A 22606-nucleotide genomic window follows, 5' to 3' on the forward strand; every position below is an offset into this window, starting at 1 on the left:
GCATTGTAAGTCAGTGTCCTTTGCTCCACCGGTCCTTGAAGAGATTGGCGATTATCTGTTGACAGACGTTATGTGAGCAAAATGAGTGAGCAAATATACTTTCCTCTTTGACCACATTCTCACGCAACACGTGACGTGACATTACGATTCTTCAAACTCCTGTTGTTCGTTTTTTAACAAGAAACCCAAAGAATCTTATCATGAAAACACACAAAGTCTAGAATAGTTCACGCACTACTGTTGGACAACAAAGCAAAGTAAACTTTGCATTACAAATGTAACTTACCTGACACAGAAGCAGAATAAAATGCTCGCAATGAGGTAAAGAAGGAACAGGACGAACAGGACAAAGATCCACTTGAGCGGCGAACTTTTAAACAAAAATACCTGCAAAATAACAACAAATAATCTACTTGATTGGACATGTTTTAAAACATCCATGGATACATGTAGGCTCTCGGCTTATCGAATTCAACTTTTGTACGCGATTTTCAGGCGACTCATAATAAATGCGTTTAAATGATATTAATCTAAAGCTTTATAAAAGACCACGAGGCTGATCTAAGAGAGTAAATGTAATGTTAAGGGTGACAAGGTTTGTAAAAATCCTTTAAAACGTGATAAAATTGCCATTTGATACACATTCCTTTTTGAGGCTATTATGAAGAATTTCGCCAACTCATTATTAACCAATGAAGAGGAAACAAAGGAAAAGAAGGTTTGAAAATGTGACTTTAATTCCTATATATATATATATATATATATATATATATATATATATATATATATATATGATAAGGACGTCTATATTCCATTGAACGAAGACCCCACAGCGGAAATGATCGAGCTAATTAATGGAAGAATTCGTAGACTTCATGGTGATGGTTATATTAGTGATTCAACTCTGCAGTACTTATTGATTAACAGTGACGCGAGAGCTGGGCGTTTTTATCTTCTTCCTAAAATCCATAAGCAAAATTGTCCCGGACGGCCGGTGATATCTGGTTGTAACACACCTACAGAAAAAATTTCTGCTTTTGTGGATTATCATTTGAAACCTTTGGTGCCACAGATTCCCTCTTATGTCAAGGATACTAATGACTTTTTGAACAAACTTAAACATATGGAGAAGTTTCCCGAAGGGGCAATTCTGGTCACTCTTGACGTGGTTGGCCTTTATCCTAATATCCCCCATGATGAAGGTTTGGAAGCTATACGAAAAATTCTGGATAAGAGAATAGACCCGGAGATTCCTACCGCTCATATTGTTGACTTGGCGGAATTGGTTCTCAAGAACAATAACTTTGAATTTAATGGTAGACATTTTTTACAAAAACGTGGTACAGCTATTGGTACGAGGATGGCACCGGCCTACGCTAATATATTTATGCATGACCTTGAATCGCAGTTACTTGATTTAGCTCAAGTAAAGCCCTATCTTTGGCTCAGGTACATTGATGATATTTTCATGATTTGGACGGCAGGAGAACGATCACTTCAGGAGTTCCTGCAATGGATAAATCAGTTTCATGATACCATCAAGTTTACATGGGACTGGTCAAAACAGAACATTCACTATCTTGATGTACAAGTTATAAACAATAATGGTGTTCTTGAAACTGATTTGTATACTAAGTCAACTGATAAGCATCAGTACTTGTTCCATACTTCATGTCATCCTAAAGGGGTTAAACAAAGTATCCCATATGCACAGGCTCTTAGGCTCAGACGTATTTGTTCTACTTCTACTGCGTTTGAGCATAGGGCGGCTAATCTTAGAAAGTATTTAGTTTCCAGAGGTTATCAAGAAAATTTTGTTCGGGACCAAATACATAGGGCTCGGGTAATAGACCGGGGAGAGCTACTTGCACCCAGGCCACGAACAGCTAACAAACGATTACCGTTTGTAGTTACGTATCATCCATGTCTTCCTATTATAGGGGGAATTCTAAGAGAGTTACATCCGCTTTTACACCTCTCCAGTAGGTGTAAGCAGGCCATTAAAGATTTGCCCCTGATGGCGTTTCGTCGTCCTAAGAGTTTGGGGGACTATCTGGTTCGCGCTAAATTACAACCTCTAGATCAGGGATCTGCGGGTATGCGAGGAACTCATAACTGTGCCAGTAACAGATGTGATGTTTGTAATTATCTCATTGTAGGCGATAGTTTCTCTAGCCATGTTACTAGTACAAGCTATACTATAAATCATAGTTTGGATTGCAATTCCAGGAATGTTGTTTATTTAATCAGTTGCAAGGTTTGTGGTTTCCAATATGTTGGCTCCACCACCACTAAGTTTAGGTTGGGGTTCAACAACCACAAGAGCCGTTTAAGAGCCCATTCCAAGATGTCTGCTGCCAATAAGGAGAGCGATGACCTTGTTTATAGACATTTTTATGGTCCTGGACATCACGGACTGCAGGATGTTAGCATCCAACTAATAGACAAGGTTAATGCAAGAGAAGATCTACTTGCAAAGGAGAGGCAGTAGGCATATCGGTTACGATCCTTGAAGCCGGATGGGCTCAATGAAAGCGATTTCTTTTTTAGCCAAAATAAGGGGGAACGTATCCGAAATTAGATTTCTGTTTTTTCTATCGAATTACTTATTATATATTCTAGTGGGTAATTTGTATGTAATTTTTCCCTTATTTTAGCATTTATTTGTCCTAGTCACTCATATACTCTCTGTGCGCGTGCTATTGTTAGGGACGCGCTTGTTTTATATTTTGGCACGCGCGTTTGTTATGTTTATGTTTGAATTGTTACCGTTAATTTCGGTTATAGTTGTAGCGCGCATTTTCGTATTTCGGTGGCTACGTATAGATTTGTGTGTAACGGTTTTTCTTCATTCACCCTGAAGAAGACCGACAAGTCGGTCGAAATATAGGTGTTCCTTTAAAAAGTGTCTTGTCTTCATTTGTGTTTGATATATAATTTCATGAAGAAAACATCTACACGCATTGGATGCTTGTGAAAGAATTTATACATACATACATACATACATACATACATACATACATACATACATACATACATACATACATACATACATACATACATACATACATACATACATACATACATACATACATACATACATACATACATACATACATACATATATATATACATGTATATATAATCAGTCCATGTTCAGGAGAAAACTGAGGCACGACAGGCCTGTTTCGAAAAAGCGTTGCCTTCTCTCTTCAGGTGCGAGTTGAATGGCCAAGATCTGGTCTTTTATAACGAGGGTTTTATGCGTGTTGTAACAGGTATGCATTGGCGTGCCGGCATGTGCTTCTTAACTCGTTTCTTTTGTTTAGGGAACTGCGATGCGGCTCGCACAGGATGAAGTACTTCTCAGTGGTGCAAAGATTGCATTTTTTGTTAGAGTTTGAGTACGGCTTGGCCCGTGCCACTATTTCCCACGTGATGGTAAATTCTATGTTGTTTTCTTTTAGGCGCCAGATATGCTTACTCAGCTCCGTTGCGTTCTTTTTCTTCGGGTCTTTGAAAGACGACAGGTGGTTTCGGTAGCGAGTCTTAAATTCAGTCGCGGTGAGACCCACGTAAGATTCCTTCCCATGGGGGGTTGTTACGACAGCGTGATAGATGACGTTTTTTGTCAAGCATTCTTCGGCTAAAGGGCATTTTGCCTTGACCCTACAATTACATGTTCTGGTTGTGGTTGTTTTATCGCCTTTAAGCATGTTCTTGTTGTGCGCGCTTATTTTACTTTGCAAGTTGGGCATGCACGAGTAGCTTATCTTAAGCGTGTTTTTGTTAAATATTTTCTTTAGCGGGTGGCCCTTTGGGAAAGAATCCTTCACAATGCTCAGGAATTTCTTTCCCACGTTGGTCTTCACGTGCTTGCTGAAGGGCGGATTGTACCAGGTTATGTTTCTTCGCCTGTTCCTTCTGTCGCGTGGCTGTTCGTTGGCTGCTTCACTGAATTCTAGTTTGTGTTCGTAGCCGCTTTTTGTTAGGGCCTCTTGATACACAGGCGCCGCTTTGTCGAACGACTCTTTAGATGACGAGATTTCATTGAGACGCTTGTTGATCGCGAGCGGGATGTTTTTAATTATGGAAGGTGGATGGTTGCTCTCGCGGTGCACGTATAGAGGGGTGTTGTTAGGCTTTGAGTATGGTTCGTACGAGCCATTGCTCAAAGTGAAAAGAACGCAACGGAGCTGAGTAAGCATATCTGGCGCCTAAAAGAAAACAACATAGAATTTACCATCACGTGGGAAATAGTGGCACGGGCCAAGCCGTACTCAAACTCTAACAAAAAATGCAATCTTTGCACCACTGAGAAGTACTTCATCCTGTGCGAGCCGCATCGCAGTTCCCTAAACAAAAGAAACGAGTTAACTAGCACATGCCGGCACGCCAATGCATACCTGTTAAAACACGCATAAAACCCTCGCTATAAAAGACCAGATCTTGGCCATTCAACTCGCACCTGAAGAGAGAAGGCAACGCTTTTTCGAAACAGGCCTGTCATGCCTCAGTTTTTTCCTGAACATGGACTGATTACTTAACTACAAAGCTCCTTACTGTAGAGCACTTTACAAATCTAAGGAAAAGCAACTTTATATATATATATATAAGTTTATATAATGTTTATATCCTTGAAGGTGTCCGCACTGTTGCCTAGCAACCGTGAAAAACAAAGTATGAATGACGTCAGACTGTCTGGCGTCGTCTGGAGCAAAATTTGCATACATCGGAAAAATATGCGTGCATGATCAAATTTCAACTGCAATGTTTATCAATATTCACTGGATACAGAACTATCTCTCCAGAATATTTTCACTTTCTTTTAGAAATCCTTTTGGTGAAAGATTGCATTGAAGAAATTACACGTTTTGTGGCCGCGGTAAAATAATTTTCCCTGGGAAATAAATTCATCGAACACGACAGCGCTGCACGTCCGTTGTACATTACGTCGCGTCTGAAATAGATTTTCAACTGCAAACTAGCCTGTGGAACTACGAAAGAACCATGCTCATCAAAAACAATCCTACGCCCCTTTTAATCTCCTCATTTGATGCTACAATACGAGTAAAGAGGGTTTTCCACCCAGCCCCAGCTTCGCGAGGTTTTGCGAGTCACGGATTTCTAGTACCATAAGATTTGGTGAACTTTTGATTTGAATTTCTCCAAGAATTAGTAATGGTTTGAGAAACTACATCAAAGACTCGAAAGAGTGTTTCATCCGATACCCAAGTTGGTAAAAAGAAAAACTCTCGGCTACGCCTTGGTTTTTCCAATCCACTTCTTGGGGTTAAAGGAAATCGGATAAAAAGCTCTTCCTCGTGTTTGATATATTAAGTGAAAGTGCAGTTTGGGTAGTTTCTGTTAATCGTGCATTTTGGGATGTCTCTTTGTAAATAGCCCCTGCTCCCTAACCCTAATTATGAGCTAAGTGGAAGAAATAAATGAAATACTCAATTCCTCCTGTAATTATCAACTTCTGTGATTATCAACTCCACTTGACATCCTCATAATTGCGATGAAGTATCATGTTAGGGCATTTTCATAGCCCGACCTTGGCTCCCTACCTCCCCCTTAATCAACGTTGAACGATTTCTGGGATCACGTTTGTTAATGTTATCAGCAAGATGGCGTACCAACTTTTTTTTTCCACTTTCTGCTTTCGGATTGCCTCAGAGCAGTGGGCTTTGGTATGTTTTTAGGCCGATCAATTCTGCAGGATGTTTGTCCATGAACCTAGATTAATGGCCTTAGCTCCCCCGAGTCTCCTGTAGCTCAGTGGTAGAGCGTCCGAACTAGTAATCGCAAGGTCTTAGGTACGACTCCTGATAGGAGCACTCGGATCTCCTTTTTCCGTGTACATGCATGCCTGTGTCACTCACTGAAACAATACATCATTCTAATTCCTCGCAATTCTCCACTTTCACCAGACAAGTATAATACGCCCTGAACAATTAATTAAAGCAACTAAAACCTTTTACATGTTAAGCTTACCTTGATTAAAATCGACATTACAATGCCAGAAATGAACAGAAACAGCAAGTTCTTCGTGAACCATGCACACCAGTGAACCCAGTTGGCCAGACCCATCGTCTTCATCAATTCCTTCAAGCGATTCTGTTTCTCAAGAACCAGCTCCTAAAGTAATAACAGATTAAATCAGTTAACAGTTATGGTGAGTTCTTGTACTGTAAAGCACATCACCAGCATGTCCTTCCAGTCTGGCGATCACAGAGGTAAAACTGCTATCAGTTAAGAAGAAAGTAGGAAAATTAGGGAGTCCCTAAGGAGACCAGGCAGTCAACTCTCGCCTTGAGAACACCTCGCTATTACAAACACACCGATAATACGGACAGCAGCTAAATCCCCGGCAAAAATAAATTACAGACGTTTGACTGAAATAAATTCCTGCTATTACAGTCTCGCTGTTAAGGACACTAACTCGCAGTCCCGAGGGTATCCGCAATAAAGGGAGTTGACTGTATAATTGTTAAAAAAATACAAGTACATTGTAACACGGGCACTTTCAGAAAATTCATATCCCCCATGGCATGTCCATTAAAATGCCGAGAGGGAGGGGGGTCATAAACACCAAGCCAGAGGAGTGGTCCATACCCAGAACCCGTCTTCAGTAGAAGGGGATGGCCTTTTTTTTGGAACAAGACATCATAACAGGAACTGTATACCCTAAATTTAAAACCGAGATTTAGTTCAAAAATAACATAGATAACATCCCGCGCCTACCATTTCCAGCTGACACTGGCCTTTCTCAATGTCATAACTTGGAATCAAGGAAGAACGAGAGCCATAATCATTAAGTCACAACATTTTAATTAATTAGTTTTAAATGACCAGTTTTAACTTAGTAAAATATACCCTTTTCAACTCATATATGTTTTCTTTGAAAACAAGGTGCTTACAGCCATTCCCTTAACAGTACAATAAATTACTGTATAAAAAGATTATTTTTGTCTGAGCCGCACAAGCCACTGATTTGGACACTAATTGTACACCATAATTAATGACCACTACACTTTTTATCAGTCTTGATTCACCCTGAATCGTATGGTAATTGTTGGCAAAACATTGTGTTCTTCTAACTCTCAGTTTAATCCTTCTAAACTGGGTCAAATAACCTAGTTTAGCATACCTCAGTGACCGACTATCACGTAAACGCGCAATCTGATTGGCTACACAGGTGCCGTCTATTTATACAATGTACTGAATGCTACGCGCGCTGTGATTGGTCGTTGCCCATGATCTATTAGAGTACAGACACACGGATGACGTCACGGAAAAATTGTTCTCTTCGTTTTGCCCAACATGGCGCGCGGTTTTGAAAATGTTTGCGAGATTATTTCGAATTGAGCAATGAAGACCCTGAGAAAAGTTTAGCAGGAGCTGTTTACAAACAAGAAAAAGAAGAAACCAAGGCGAAAGTGTTCTTGTCAATTAAAAAATGCCTAAACTGGAACAAATCTTCAAAAAAGCTGTTAGCGCTACGAAAAGGCTCAAAGTTTTGAAAATATTTACTCGATTATTCTGCTTTGAGCAAGTGAAGGCCTCGGTAAAAGTTTAGGGGAAGCTGTTTACAAGTACGATAAAGAAGAAAAGAAGAAGCCAACACGGAAAGTAGCGTTGGTGACTTTGAAAATTCCTCAACTGGCACAAATGGAACAGTACAGTCAAGCGCTACGAGGCAAGTTTATTGTGTTTCCTTTCTGTTCATTGTATAAAAAAAATAGATTCCAAGTTGCCGTGCGTCTGTTCAGTAATAGATCACAGAAGACGTCAAAATGTGGTAAGGACATCAGTGACACACTCGCCTGCGGCTCGTGTGCCACTTTTTTGTTCTTACCACATTTTGACGTCATCTGTGATCTATTACTGAACAGACGCACGGCAACTTGGAATCTATTTGTTAATTACGATCGATAGACGGCACCTGGCATGGAGCTGTTGAAAAATGGCTTCCCCTTCTTGTTTACGTAAAGTTTGTGAAGAAGACGTACAAAACGTTCTGCAAAGTGCCATGCCACAAAAAAACAAAGAAAGCTACAAAGTATGGAATAAAGATTTTTAAAGGTAAGTGCAGAACAATTTCCGAAATAAAATGCTTTATTCAAAACCAACAGCAAATTGCGCTTACCTGAGTTCGTAAGTAAACAAACAAAGTTGTCAAAGAAAAGTAACAATTGCGGTTCTTGTTTTGTGTTAAATTGGTTTTCAACCCAAACAGAAATTACAACACCCATTGAATAACAAACCAAAGTCGAATTAAACACGTGTTTGCAGAGGTTTTATGTGTCAGTGAGACAAACAAATGGCGAACCGTTTAAAGTTTCTTCACTTAAAGCTTTCCGAGCGGCCATTGATAGATAATTATTTGAAGCAAGAACCTATTTAAAACAAGCCGGGGTCTATCGTCGGTGATTATGAATTTAAGACGGAAATGATACGCTAAATGCAGTCTGTAAAAATCTGATGAAAGGAAAAATTCGTCCAGTTGTTCGTAAAACTCCCATCACAAGCGAGCAATTGCAAAAGCTTTTTGAAAGTGGTCAACTAGGAAATGCAGATACAAAAGATCCTAAACAATTACAGCAAACGGCGTAGTTTTACACATACCTGTATTTCGGGAGGAGAGGAAGAGAAAACCAACGCAGTCTCACTCCAAAGATAGTATCCTCCGCCAAACACCCCAGGGTAGACGATATTTTGAGCTACGAAGAGACTTTCCGGGGGCGGTTTTGTCGACAAAAAACCGGCCACCAAGGCGGCGTAAACGACAACAACGACGAAGCAGACGGCAAAATGTTTGTCAACTCTTTTCCAGAATTTGAAAATGACAAGGTCTTTGAAATTAAACTTAGTTCGAGCTTAACATCACTTTTTCTTCTACGGTTTGCAAGTTTCTGAGACTGCGTAATGTATGGCGAGATCACTGTGTAGCTTTGTTTTAATTGATGAATGAACTTTGATGAATGAACTTTGCAAATGCGCCAGTTTGTCAGAGCGCGCGCGATTTAGCATGCATCATTGCACAAATGTATCAAAATTTATGAAATAAAAAGATTTTTTTGCTTGATAGATCGATCACTGAGGTATGCTAAAACAATTAGACGGCTCGCTCTCAGTTTCTATCGCCTTTGATAGTTGGCTCGGGGCTTCGCCCCTCGCCAACTATCAGCCGATAGAAACCTCGAGCTCGCCGTCTTATTGTTAAATAATTTAGCAATTTCCTAGCCACCCAGGGACTTTAAAGCTTCTGTAAGATTACATGTGACTAATGTAATTAGCTTTTTGTAGCAAACACTACCTTGATGATAGTCATGGCTGAATACATCAGGCCTAGCATAACCAGCAGTGGAATCATCACGTCAACGAGACTTGCATCCCAGGGACTTGCATTGTCTTGCATACAAACGCAGTCAGTGGTATAATTATCAGTGGTATAATTATAAGATGGGTAAGGAAATTGCTGTAAAAAACATTAAAATAATATGTCACACATATAATATATGCAATGCACATCTAATAAAAAAAACAAAGATTTAAAGCAATATGCAGTCAGCTTTTTTACTGAAGATGTGATATGTGATAAAAAGATACATAATTTTTTAGACGGTCTGATATTATGCCCCTGCCACACTATAATCTATAGTTAACACTGCGACTATACGGCACTACGACAAAAAGATGCTATGACTGTACAACACTATGATGATGGTACTAAGCAATGATACAAGGCGCCGTTGCCAAATTGTCTTTTTCCCAGACCTGCATCGTTACTGGAACCACTTTGTCTTGTTTCAAAGCTGATTGCATCTGCATAATAGCCATGTCTACTGCATACTGCAATGGCAAGAATTGGTTGGTATACTGCGACCTATATGTACAACGAGAAAACAAATGTCATAAATGTTCTACGTTACACAGAAATACTTGATTTTGCTGTCTCTTATTAGTTAGTCCGTACATATTATATTAATCTGATCTGAGGTCACTAATGGTCTACATCAACCCTCCCCCACTGTCCTGTCACGGCACTTCCACGATAAGAACGTTATGTTAATATCCACTTGTTAAAGGGCCTATGAAGTAAAAACTTTTTTGCGTTTTTTTTAAGTTTACCATGTCTTAATTACGAAATTATAGAAGAAATGCGCTATAAAAAACAATAAAGTGCTTTTTTAGTCGTACAAAGTAGCCCAAAATGACAAAAATAGTGTCCCGGGGACCATGAGAACTAGTTAAGCGTTTGATGACGTAGGAAATGCCTCAGAGATTTGTTTACAACACATCTCGCCTTGTTGTTACACGGAATCACCCAGCTAGATCACCCAATATTTTTATCTCGAAAATTTCGTGTTCAAGGTTTCTCCCCCAAAAAATGTCGGACAATGACGAAGTAATGTCCTTTACCGAAACTTTTCCAACGGATATCTGAAAGAGTCAAGCGATTCAGGCAAAATGGAAGTTGCTGCAATCGTTCGACCCGATGCGGATCATACTGGCGTCGAACAGCTCAAGAATAAGACGAGGACGAAGATCAAGATGGCCTTACCGCTACCGTTCTGCGCGCTCGATTCAAAGGCGACAATTCGATGAATGATTGTTTAGTACTTGGATATATTTAGCCGAAATGAAAAGGCAAAGAATTAAGTAGTTTGCTGGAAATTGTCTTTCCAAACTCGATTTTGTTCGATTTGAGAATACGAGAGCACAGATGCTACAAATGGAAATTGCACAGGCCGGTCAAAAACTCACTTTTGGTGGAAGTAATAGTTTTTAAAAGTCAGATCGAGCGCGTTAACTCACAAAGCATGATGAATGTTCTGCGATGACCATTAGGATGGTCCTAAGCGACTCCCGCTGTGTGTCTGCTGTGTTGATAAAAGCCTTTGTAGTTTTGCTTTCTTGAATAAACGTTTCTTCCCTTTTGATCAAAATGTGGTGTGACCGCTCGTGATCGTGAGGGGAAATGCTCAAATATACTGAATGAAGGTTTTCTTACTGTTCGTTAGGATTAGTTTTCGATGTGCATGACAATGTGTATGCCACAATTCCTGGGTACAATTGCAGCTCTGTGGCATTTGTTTAGGAGTGCTAAATAAATGTTATCTGCCAAGACTGAGGATCCGTGGGTTTCTCTACCCATGATTTCATGCTTATGCTATTTAACTGCAGTAAGATTGCAGGACGTTTTTTTATCACAGATATGAGAGTGTAATATATCCACACACAGCTCATCATCGTTGTCTTTCGCTTTCGAGAGCTATGGCTTGAATCTTTCCTGTGAATTCGGGAAAACTGAATTTACTTCTGCTGTAAAGTTTCGTCTCTCGGGAAATAATGTATGCTTATTCCTGGCATGCCAGTTTTTTTCGCGCAGTTTGTCATATTGGAGTTATCAGCCGCATAATAAGTCGCAGAGATCGAAGAAACTCCTTTCGCCGCCATGACGCTCGTGTGTTCCACAGTACTTTCTACACCACAACCTTGTAATACGATCGTTTTGGCCGCGCGCAACATGGAGACACTTTCCGGCGCTAAATTCGAACCTTTCAGGGATCATAATTGCGGATTGAGAGGGTTTTGTTCGGTAAAACCCACATATTCAGACCGAGAAATTCGTAAACTAACAAACCATGACAAAAAATTTTTTACTTCATAGACACTTTAATAAAAACTTGCAGGACCCTTAACAGTATCTTCAAGGATCGACCTTTGCACTTGGCATTGACATACAACTATTTCATGACTCATGGGTTCAAACCGTTTACGGATCAAAGGCTTAAAGACATCTTCAAAGAGGCTGGCGCCCCATCCATTTGATATCTTAACTTTTCTTTCATTCAAATGGCTTGCCATCGTATATCTTCACTGGACAGACGACGCATAGCTGATTTTGATGAAGTTATTCATAACAATCCCACAGAATCTTGAGGTCTTGTCTTACAGCTTTACACTTTGATCCGACAACGTTAATTGAAATAGCTGTATATTTATTAATAAAAGCACATCGATACTTAAGGATCGAAAGATTTTAACTTGGGATGCTTACCCTGCATCGCCTGCACGTGAGTCGTCTGCCTGGTGAGGAGGATAAGTGGAAGCAGTATTCCATGTGCCAAACAGACGAATGGCATATCTGACTTGACGAGGAAGTTGGCTTTCATCTTCAATATGGAACTCAATAGCTGACAAGAAAATTATCCAAACCATCAAGTGAGACAGTCAGTCCTTAACAAATGTAACCCATGTAAACTTTTTGGCGCAATCGCAATGGCAGCATAAGTGAATTTCACCACGATGGTGGTGCAATCGTGACACTGATAACAATCAGGTGACCGTGAATGGGAAAACGTACACTACCGCTTTTCCGTAACACGGTTAAAAAAAACGGTTTTAAACGGATACTAAACGGCTATATCAGGCGTTTAAACATCCTCGGAGACCCAGGGGCAGTCAGACGGGGGCGGGCGAAATAGCACGAAGAAAGTTTTCGTTCGTCCTTCGCCCGTTCTTGAAAACTTTCTTCGTGCTATTTCGCTCGCCCCCGACTGACTGCCCCTGGGTCTCCGAGGATGGCGTTTAAACGGTTTCCATAACGTTTAAACTCTATTCATACAAACACAATTTCTATATCAAACGTTCTCGAATAAATCAATTAAAAAATTCCTTTTCCAGAATTGGAGCTAAAATATGGAACAGTGTTACCCCTGATTTTCGGAAACTATCCAAACATTACTTTAAGAAAAAACTACACGAAGCGATCCTTAAGGTTCTGTCACCTGAGGATACCTATGTTGACGTGTCTACCCTGGCTGGTCCCTAAACTGTTGCAATATTCATAACTTATAACCACAAACCGCCAGTGTATATCATATACATATATATGTAACTATTTATTTATTTATTCATTTATTTACATGTATTTATGACTTCATACTCTTAGTATATTCTACTCCCTTATTTCTTTTAGTGTCTCTTTAATATATTGTATATCTTCTTCTTGTCTTACTCTGCCCGCTTCGATTAGTTTTCGCTACCCGCGGTCTAGTGTATTTAGTTACAGAAGTTGCATTTCTCTGTACTTATACATTTAATGTATTTATAAATTAATTTACTGTACACTTAATGATGAAATAAAATAATAAAGATTGTTGTTGTTTAAACGGATAGCTCAGAGCGTTAAACGGTTGACCAAAGTCCAAAAACGGATAGCTTAAGATACGGTTCAGCTGTCGTGATCGTTTGAGGGAAAACTTACAACAACGGATTCCGCGAAGGCATACACATATGCAAGCTTTTATTACTTGTGGTCTTTACTCTTCGCGAAGATCTGTTGCAGCCAGAACGTAAACATAAACTAGCTATTACCACTGATTCACAACAAAAGACATAGCATGATATGTTTAAATTAACGGGAAGCCATAAGTCCCACTTTCGTCACGCTCACTTTCCTTCACCGGAAAGTGTAAGTGGCGATACACCAATGGCAGTGACGGTGTCATCGTAAACCAATGTTGTTGAAAATTGAGTAACACGCAGGCCCTAAAACCAAAAGCACCAAAGTTGCTCTTTGCTACCGCGATCGAACTGCAAGTTAATTGACAATCTTATAGACAAGCAGAGTTCCTTAATATCGAAGAGAAGCGGGATTATATTAACCGAGAAGAACATTTTATTTGATACCACGAGGTTTTCCGACGTCGCTTTTCATGAATGCAAATTTCAGGTGAGGCGTATTTTTTTTTTTATAAGAACAAGAGTTGAAGTTAACCGTCTGAAATAATAGGGTCAAATCCAGGGGAAATCGGATTTCTTTCGAGTTAGCGGGTTTCGATTTATATTACCAAAATCTCATCTCATTCAGTGTCAAACGTAATCGATAAGATCAGGACGTACACACTGAATTTACAAACAGCCAAACACAACACTTCAACTAACTTTAAAGATCCAAGGCAATTTCGTGGGTGAAAGGCTAAGGGTAAAACAGAAAACTAAAACTTCGCAGTAAATTTCATTCAGTGTGAGCAACGGCAAGATTTCGGTCAGGTGCTTAGCCTGCAAACGCAGACGTATTTCCGGTCTGTGTTCGCAGGCTATCAGGTGCTAGGCAAAATTGTTTACATGTATCAAGTTTCATTCGGCAATACGACGCGAGGAACAAGATTTTCGGAGGTTCTTTGAAGGAAAACACGAATAAGCATTAATTAAGGATGCTAATTTTTTTAAACGGATATCCAAACCGTTTAAACCTTTTCTCTAAAGCGTAAAATGGATGCTAGGTGATTCCACTGAAAAAGAAGGAGTATTTAAAATTGCCTAAGACTTGGTCCAGTTCATGACTATGTTATCAGCATTACAAAAATAGGCAGTCTCAGACTGCATGTGTCTACTGTAGTACTGGTATAGAAATGTAATATAAAAGAATTGGAGAAAAGGGAAATAAGACAGAAATGAAAACGAAGAGGGAGGAGTGGAAATAGGATAGAAATAAAAAAATGGTTGTAAAAATGTTGCACAGAATACTGGTGAGATTGAGATTAAGCTGGTATCGTTTACCACAAACATTTTGTATGAAGAGAACTGTAACTTTATTCTAACATAAACAATATATAATATAATCTTACAACGTGAACCACAACTTTGTACTGAAAGCAATGCAGCAAAGTTCTAAACATAAAGTACTGAAAGCAAAGTTTTAACCTGAAACGTAGGCATAAGATGCAACAGAAACTATTAATTAATCTATACTGAACTTATGAATGGCAAGTATCATTCTTTAACCCTTTGACTCGTGTCGTGTTTCCATAGTTTTCGCATAAATTTACTTTTTCCTAGAGCGGTTTAAAATGCGCAGTAGATAAATAAATATCGTTGGCTTCCAAAATTAACTGCATATTAAACTGGAATGATTATAAACAAATGTTTTCTGACGTAAAATAATATGGTTACCTATTAATCATTTGCCGAAAAACACACTTGAACGCAAAAATTGCTGAAATTCACGGCATGTTGATGAAGCCCTTTGGCATATCAAATTTCAACCCGCTTATGCAAATTGTCCTTGATTACGCATCTGTCGCTTCTCAAACGCATATATGAATTGACAAAGACACAAAAATCAACAAAAAGCTTTTCCAACAAAACATTTTATTGAAATAAACGATGCATTTGCTATTAGACGATGCATTTTGCGTGCGTGCAAACACGCATGTAAAATTTGAAGACACTCCGTGTTTGTTCAAAGCGATCACTCGCAGTAAATTCGGGCACGTTTGCGATGAAAATTACAGAAGTTACAGAATTCTGGTTCAAATCATCACTTAAACTATTTGTAAAAAGCAAATCAACATCGGAAAACATCATTTACCGTATTGTCGCAATTGTCCTGATCTGGAAATACAATCGCTTAGATCTCGGTCAGTAGAGGATTATTATAAATAGCGTCGGCTTTCGATAGAATTCCATTTGGGATTCCTGTGGCATTTACACTCTTACACTCTTTCACTCAACCCGATGACATAGTGTCTACGCTTCTCTAGAAGCCGTAGACACAAAAATGCAATAAAAGATGGCGGTCACCGTGCTCGTTTTTGTGCAACCTGGATGGCTATTATAGTAAATATATGACCCACGAGGTTTATATTAGGAACGCCAGTAATCAGAAAAGGGAACTATCATTTCTGGAAAAATTAATTTCTTGCATTAAAATATCGAAGCAGTTCAACAAAATTTACTTTAATCTTACATAACAACTTAAAGATTCCGTGTGCACGTAAGCAGCTCTTCCCAAATACGTGCTTTTCAAAGCATTCAAATAAAAATATCTCAAAGTAGAGTATTAAACTTTTCCTTAAATTGCGATATATAGTGGTCAACCGTATGACATTTAAATTAATGCATTAAAAAATAGGGGTCACCGTGCTCGTTTAGAAGAAAAGGACCATTTATTTTCCAGCCGAGCTTAACCTCAAGGAAATCCCGTTATTTTACTTTTTTTTATTTATTATTTAATTTTCTTTAAAATTTATTGCGGGCCCAAGAGAGGCCCGCAACCCTAATCTTGACAGTGACCAGCTGCAGCGGATTGCGTATTACGCGTGCGCGTCACGTTTATAACAGGGAGACTGAAACCGGAAATTGAACTTTTGTTCTGCAACTAAGAACGATCAGAATGCGAAAAATGTGTCAATTAGAACAGTTTGTCACATGACAATTAACAATATAGATTAATATTTTAAAAGATAGCCGCCGCATTGGCCAGTGTACTCGATTTTCAAAGCCAAAGTTTTGTATCATTGGAGTGTTAACGTACATTTAAAAGATTGAAAATGGAAAGCAACATAATGCAAACTTGTTTCGACGAACCTCATTTGAGATTCGATGCGAACCGACAACCGAAAAAGATAACATCTACCATGTTCTTTTAACCTGTTTTAACGTGAATACATTTGCCAATGGGACTCCACATGTGCCAAAGCGGAAGTGGTGGATTACTCGCAGTGGATTTAACCTTACTTGGTATGTTTTTCCGTTGTTTACATACTTGTACCTACAGTTTTGCCACAGAATAAGATATTAGACATTCTTTTGCATTTTGGAGGATCTATTTTAAGCAGTGCTGGCATGTTTGGCTTGATGAAAACTCTGTCGAAGGGATGTATAATGATGAAGAAAGCGATATAGACCGGCAGCTAGAAAACTAGAGCGAGGAATCGAGGTAAGCGCTCAACACAAGCCTTCGCGCCTGTTTGCGAAAGCGACGCCCAAGCGAAATTGGTCCCGTAATTTGATCAGCTGTTATGTTCCCATGGAGAAATGCATTTTTTTGACGGTGTTTTGATGCGAATTCATGGAAAAAAACAAATCATGACTAATTTTAGATTTCTTCTTTTCCAGCCAAATTTTCAGGAAATGTTGCTGACACGAGAGGGATCATTTTCTTTTTCAATTCTTTGTATAGTTACACATCACTTTGAAAAAATACATTTCCCTCAGATGTAATAAAATATTTTGGTTAATTTTTGTTATTTTAAGATTTTTTATCAGAAAAGTGCTGGGTTTCTATGATGGGATTTTTTTTTCTGATAAGCCCATTTTATACACTTAAAAATGAGATATTGTAAGCCCTATTGCAGTAAATGGTTATCGAGAAATGAAATAAACTTTCGATGTGGTAAATTTTGCCTATTTTTTATGAAATTTATGTAAGCTATTATAGAGGTGTATCGTATATTGACAACAAACCCTAAGATTGCGCAATATGCTATACGGACTGGAAATCATCTTCAACGAGGCATACAGGTATTTAACTACCCAACGTGATGGCCAACCAATTTCAATGTTCAGCAAAAGTTTCATTGAAAATCCCTCGACTCAAAAGCGTTCTGGTCCGCACTTCCTAACCCTTGGTTATTTCTAGTTTGAATTTTATTTGTTGCATTCTAATTAATTTGAACACCACGATCCTGAAATCAAGGTGACCAAAAAAGCTCAGTCTGCAGGGGTCGAAATGTTGTCTGTTTACCTGTCGCTTTCAGGCAATTTTAGGAAGTGACAGGTAAAAAATATTGATGCCTGTCGCTGGCAACAGGCAAGAAAATCCTCAGTAATTCAGATTTTATCGAATTGAATAATATTTTCATCCGTTTCTCCACCCGCAGTCGTTCTCAATCATGCAGTTCCTTCACAGTAGTTACTGGTACCAGATTCTACTCAATAAAAATAAGATGATGCAATCTTTGCAGTGTGCATGACAACGACAGCAAATGTATCTTGCTCCCGCGGGCGTTTCTTTGCCGATTAAGCGTGAGTTCGCAATATGGGTCGTTTTCTGACCCGTAAGCAATGCGCTAAAGAAGCGGAAGTTAAAGAAGTACACGTAGAAGATAATTTGGAAACACCGATGACGATCCGTAATAATGTACGGGTATTCAAGTTTAATGAGAAATGGAAAGATGGGCGCCCGTGGTTGTGGTTGTCAGCAGAGGATGGAAAGATGTTCTGTTTTTACCGCAAAGAGTTTGATAAAACAAGCAGAAGCAAATTCATCTCAGGCTGTGAGTCGATGCGCATAGAGAATGTCCGCTCACATGAAGCAAGCAATGCTCATAAAACTAGCCACTCGGCTAGTTCTGTAAAGGACTTTAACCCTGAGCCTGCCATTGGATTATGGTGGAATGATGCTTAAAAAAAAAAAAAAAAAACAGGAGACTAGCTTATGGGCCAAACCAAAGGCCTCAATAGGCTGTTTCAATAAATTGACAACGAAATGTTTTTGCTTTCTATCAGTTTATCACTAACAATTGTAAAACCCTAGTTGAGTTTTAAAAAGTGAAAATAAAATAATATTAAAATAATATTGTTCAAGTTGAATGTTGGTGGAGACAGGAAAAAAATATTCTGCCTGTCACTAGACACATCTAAACAGTCTGGAACATTTCAACCCCTGCAGTCTGGGATATCAGACAAATCTTAGGGAGTGTTTACATGTGAAATCTTGCCCCGACGCGAGTTTGATACCGGTATGACATTGTGATTTCATACCGTGTTTACATGAATGGACACTTCATTTCAACCGACGTGATTGTGACGCCCAGGTGACGCCATATTGGATTGGATATCGAATACTGCGCATGCGCTACCTGTTCTAGACTCCCAGGAGAGTGATTTCATGCCGGAGAAAACAGCCGTACAGCGTTTACATGACATCGGGATGAGTTTTCGAAGCGGAATGAAAATCTCACCCCGGTACAGTTACCAGGGTGAACTTGCACTGGTATGACTCGCTCCGGTACAAGATTTTGTGCTGATATCATGTAAACGAATACAGAGCCACAAGAGGGAACTGGAGTGAACTCATACCGGAATGAAAGTCGCGCCGGTATCATGTAAACACCCCCTTACTCTGATCAACGCAACTCACAATGAGATCTTGCCACATTTATCTAAAATTACTGTATGGCCACGATCACTGTGTGTTCCTGCCATATTAATCCATGAATTTTGGTCACAAAGGAAAAATGTGCAACTCTTCAGTCCATCAAAACTGCATGGTATAACTATGCTAACTGTAATAATTTGATTTAGTTCTCCTTCCAATATTAGCGCCCCTTTCTAATAAGCACTCAATCCCCTTGAGTGTCATTTTGTTACTGAGCACTCCTATTCCAATAATTGCTCCCTTCCAATAAACCCCAGTCTCTATAGAGCGTTTTCATTCACGTGACTACCGGTCATATTTTTTTACTGAAACAAAACAAAGTATTTGCATAAAAATAGAGTTCAGTTCCCAGAGGTTTAGTTTGGGACACCAGCATGGCCGCCATTTTCTTTGTTTTGGAACACCAACATCGCCGTTGTGACGTCATGTGAAAACACTCTATAGGTGGTTTGCAACCAAAATCCCTGGAGATCCAAAGACAATGGCATGGTGGCCATGTTGGATGGCAAAATAAAAGGTTCTGTCATCCAACATGGCTGCCACACCATAATTGTCTTTTGGATCCAGTGTAACCATCCTGCATTTGGCATTTAGCCTTTGCTTTCCTTTATTATGGTAACTGTTGCTAAAGTTGAGTTTTCAGCAAAATACATGTTAGTAATAGTTTAACATCCAGATATGAGCTCGCTATAACCAGCTCATTATTGGTCAGGAGTTTGAAGGTTAAACTACACATCATTTAATTTACTTTATGCCACTATAAATTACTCACAACTGAATAAATATTTATTTCTATTTTATTATTTTACTGAATATAGGGACACAATTTGTTTAAAACGGATTATAATAATTAGTGTTAGCACTTTACCAGTAACTTGTTATGATCACATACAGCCTTGATCTGGCCAAGGACACGCCCTCCTAAACTTCTATGTCCTATGTGTAATTTAGTCACATACATATATAACCAAACAACCTGTCACAAAGAATCTCTTGTTTTCAATGCTACTGTCTTATGTATGCAATGTCCTTGCAGCTACCATTACAATGTACACTAAAGGCCATATACTCTAAATATTTTATTTTCATTTGGTGTTGTAGTCACCCTGCCAAAAAGGATTCAGTTATATTTTGGTAACTATATATTAATTTTTACAGTAACTTTGTATAATTATTTCCTACTGACTAAATCGCTGCAAGGATTCAGTTATATTTTGGTAACTATATATTAATTTTTACAGTAACTTTGTATAATTATTTCCTACTGACTAAATCACTGCATGTATATATAAGGCTACCAAAATAAAATGTACAAAATTACAGTCTTATAGAAACAGTCTTAGTCTGTACACTGTCTATCACTCAAAACTATTAAGGATGTCTTAACCCAGAAGTTTAAGGATTTAATCCCTAGACAAACGCTGCACTGAACATGAGAAACACATAAATATAGGACTAAGAATTGCTGTCGTTTTGCAAATTGCCTACTGAAGTAAAAGATTGTTTTAACAATCTTTAAAAAGTAAAATGTGATAAATCATTAATCATAAAAGCAACCAACATGACTTACCTCCAAGGTATTTCGTTTCGTTTTTTGATACTTCGTCTGCCATGCTATCACCAGATGACCACAGTTTCCCTGTGGTTTGGCTGCATTTTACTGCCGTCACCTCATAGTTCAAGATTTTCTCTACCCTTGCCATCAACTCCGACACTGTAGTGGCAGTCAACAAAACATCAGCCAGTGAATGGTTTGTAAATTTGAGGGAAGCAAGGGATGTTGATGGGAGCATGAAGGGGGCCAGTTTTTAAATAGGCTACGTTCCAAGCCCTAACTGTTCCTTTTGTCAAGATACCACAGAAACTAGAAACCATATATTGTTTAGTTGTCACTTTTCACACTCTTTTTGGATGGACGTTGTTGCGAACATTCTAAAGAAAAATTTAGTAGTTGCAGTTGTCTCTCACTGCATGACGTTATCATAGGAATCTTGAAGGAGGAATGGATCTAATTAATTATGTAATAATTTTAGGGAAAACCTATTTTTGGAGTTGTAGGCACAAAGAGATAAAACCGTCCAGCAGCCACTTTAAGAAAATTCTTGAAAATAAATACGAAACTGAAAAATTTATTGCATTTAAATCCAATAGAATTGTTTCTTTTCGCAATAAATGGAAAAACTATGAAGAATTGCTTTTAAGTGGCTATAATTATAATTCTTTATTTTTTAGATAATTGTGGAATACTACCTTGTAAGTAATTTAACAAGTACACACACGCAAAAAAAAGAGAGAATAAAAACCTTTGTTCAACTGTCACAATTTATTGTGCCTAGAGAAACTTATGTAGAAGTATGTAGTACAAATACTGTACACTAATACTCTGTCAAGCTCTCCCTGGGCGTTTTTTTTTTCCTTTCTTTTCTTTCTGAGTATTTTAATTTACAATTAAGGTTGTATGTTAAGCAAGATTGTATGTTAAATAAAAAATGTTTAAAAAAAATGAAGGAGGCCAGACCCCAGGAGGAGGGGCAGGACTCCAGATCAGGATCCCCAGAATTTTTTTCACTGCACAACAAAAACCACAGTTCATTACCCTTGACTATAATATCATGTCATATACCTGTAATTTATTAATAAGCAAATCATAAATTCAACACAATTGCCATTTCACCCAGGCAGCAGATTACAGTTCATAGCCACTATAATCAGCCATATACGTACGTACGTACATACGTACGTACATACATACATACACACACACATACATACATACATACATACATACATACATACATACATACATACATACATACATACATACATACATACATACATACATACATACGTACGTACGTACATACATACATGCATGCATGCATGCATGCATACATACATACATACATGCATGCATGCATGCGTACGTACGTACGTACGTACGTACGTACGTACATACATACATACATACATACATGCATGCATGCATGCATGCATGCATGCATGCATACATACATACATACATAAACTTTATTTAAACTCAAATAAACAGAGTACTTACATGTAGCTCTATTGAGCTAATATTTTAGAGAAAGAAATACATAAATCAAATAAATTATTGGAATACAATGATTAAAAATACTACAAATATAATAATTAAAACAAATACTAGAAGTTCATTTCCTTTAAGGCTGTCTTAAAATCTTTAAATGATGTTATTGTTCTACATGCTGTCTTACTGTATGTCCAGCAACAGGCGATAAAATGGTAACAGTAATTAAACTGCTTGATCACATTTTAATTGGTATAGGTAATCACATGATCCCGAGTGCAATTTGGAATAAATGAGCACGAGCAAAATTTTAAAAGGCTAACAAAATTGCATGAGCCCACAGGGCGAGTGCAATTTTAACATTTTACAAGTGCTCATTTATTCCAAATTGCATGAGAAAAATCCTGTGATTACTTGTTAATAATATACATACAAAAATTTCAAATGAGCTTTTAATTAATTTGTTTATTTTTTGTCTGTTAGCTAATGCTCCGCCTACATGTATTTGATTGGTTTCAAAAATGACAACCTTGATTGACATACATGTTCATACGTACAGAAAACATGCTAAAAATACCATCTCTCTAAAAGAGCAA

The 22606-nt window shown here is 38.4% G+C and overlaps 1 protein-coding gene across 1 annotated transcript in view; it reads right to left on the reverse strand.

Annotated features, from left to right (window-relative positions):
* Window positions 1-22606, reverse strand: part of LOC146481065 (phospholipid-transporting ATPase ABCA3-like) — a 112298-nt gene that overhangs the window by 83420 nt on the left and 6272 nt on the right. The window contains exons 3-8 of the mRNA XM_085108728.1: window positions 20532-20675; window positions 12071-12206; window positions 9784-9892; window positions 9323-9484; window positions 5998-6141; window positions 287-387 (exon numbers count right to left, since the gene is read on the reverse strand). Of these exons, the coding sequence (XP_084964854.1) occupies window positions 287-387; window positions 5998-6141; window positions 9323-9484; window positions 9784-9892; window positions 12071-12206; window positions 20532-20664 (785 nt within the window). The 5' untranslated portion in view covers window positions 20665-20675. The remainder of the gene's footprint in view (window positions 1-286; window positions 388-5997; window positions 6142-9322; window positions 9485-9783; window positions 9893-12070; window positions 12207-20531; window positions 20676-22606) is intronic.

This window comes from Pavona decussata, unplaced genomic scaffold (genome assembly GCF_977016875.1).
Source record: "Pavona decussata unplaced genomic scaffold, jaPavDecu1.1 SCAFFOLD_51, whole genome shotgun sequence".
Taxonomy (NCBI): Eukaryota; Metazoa; Cnidaria; class Anthozoa; order Scleractinia; family Agariciidae; genus Pavona; species Pavona decussata.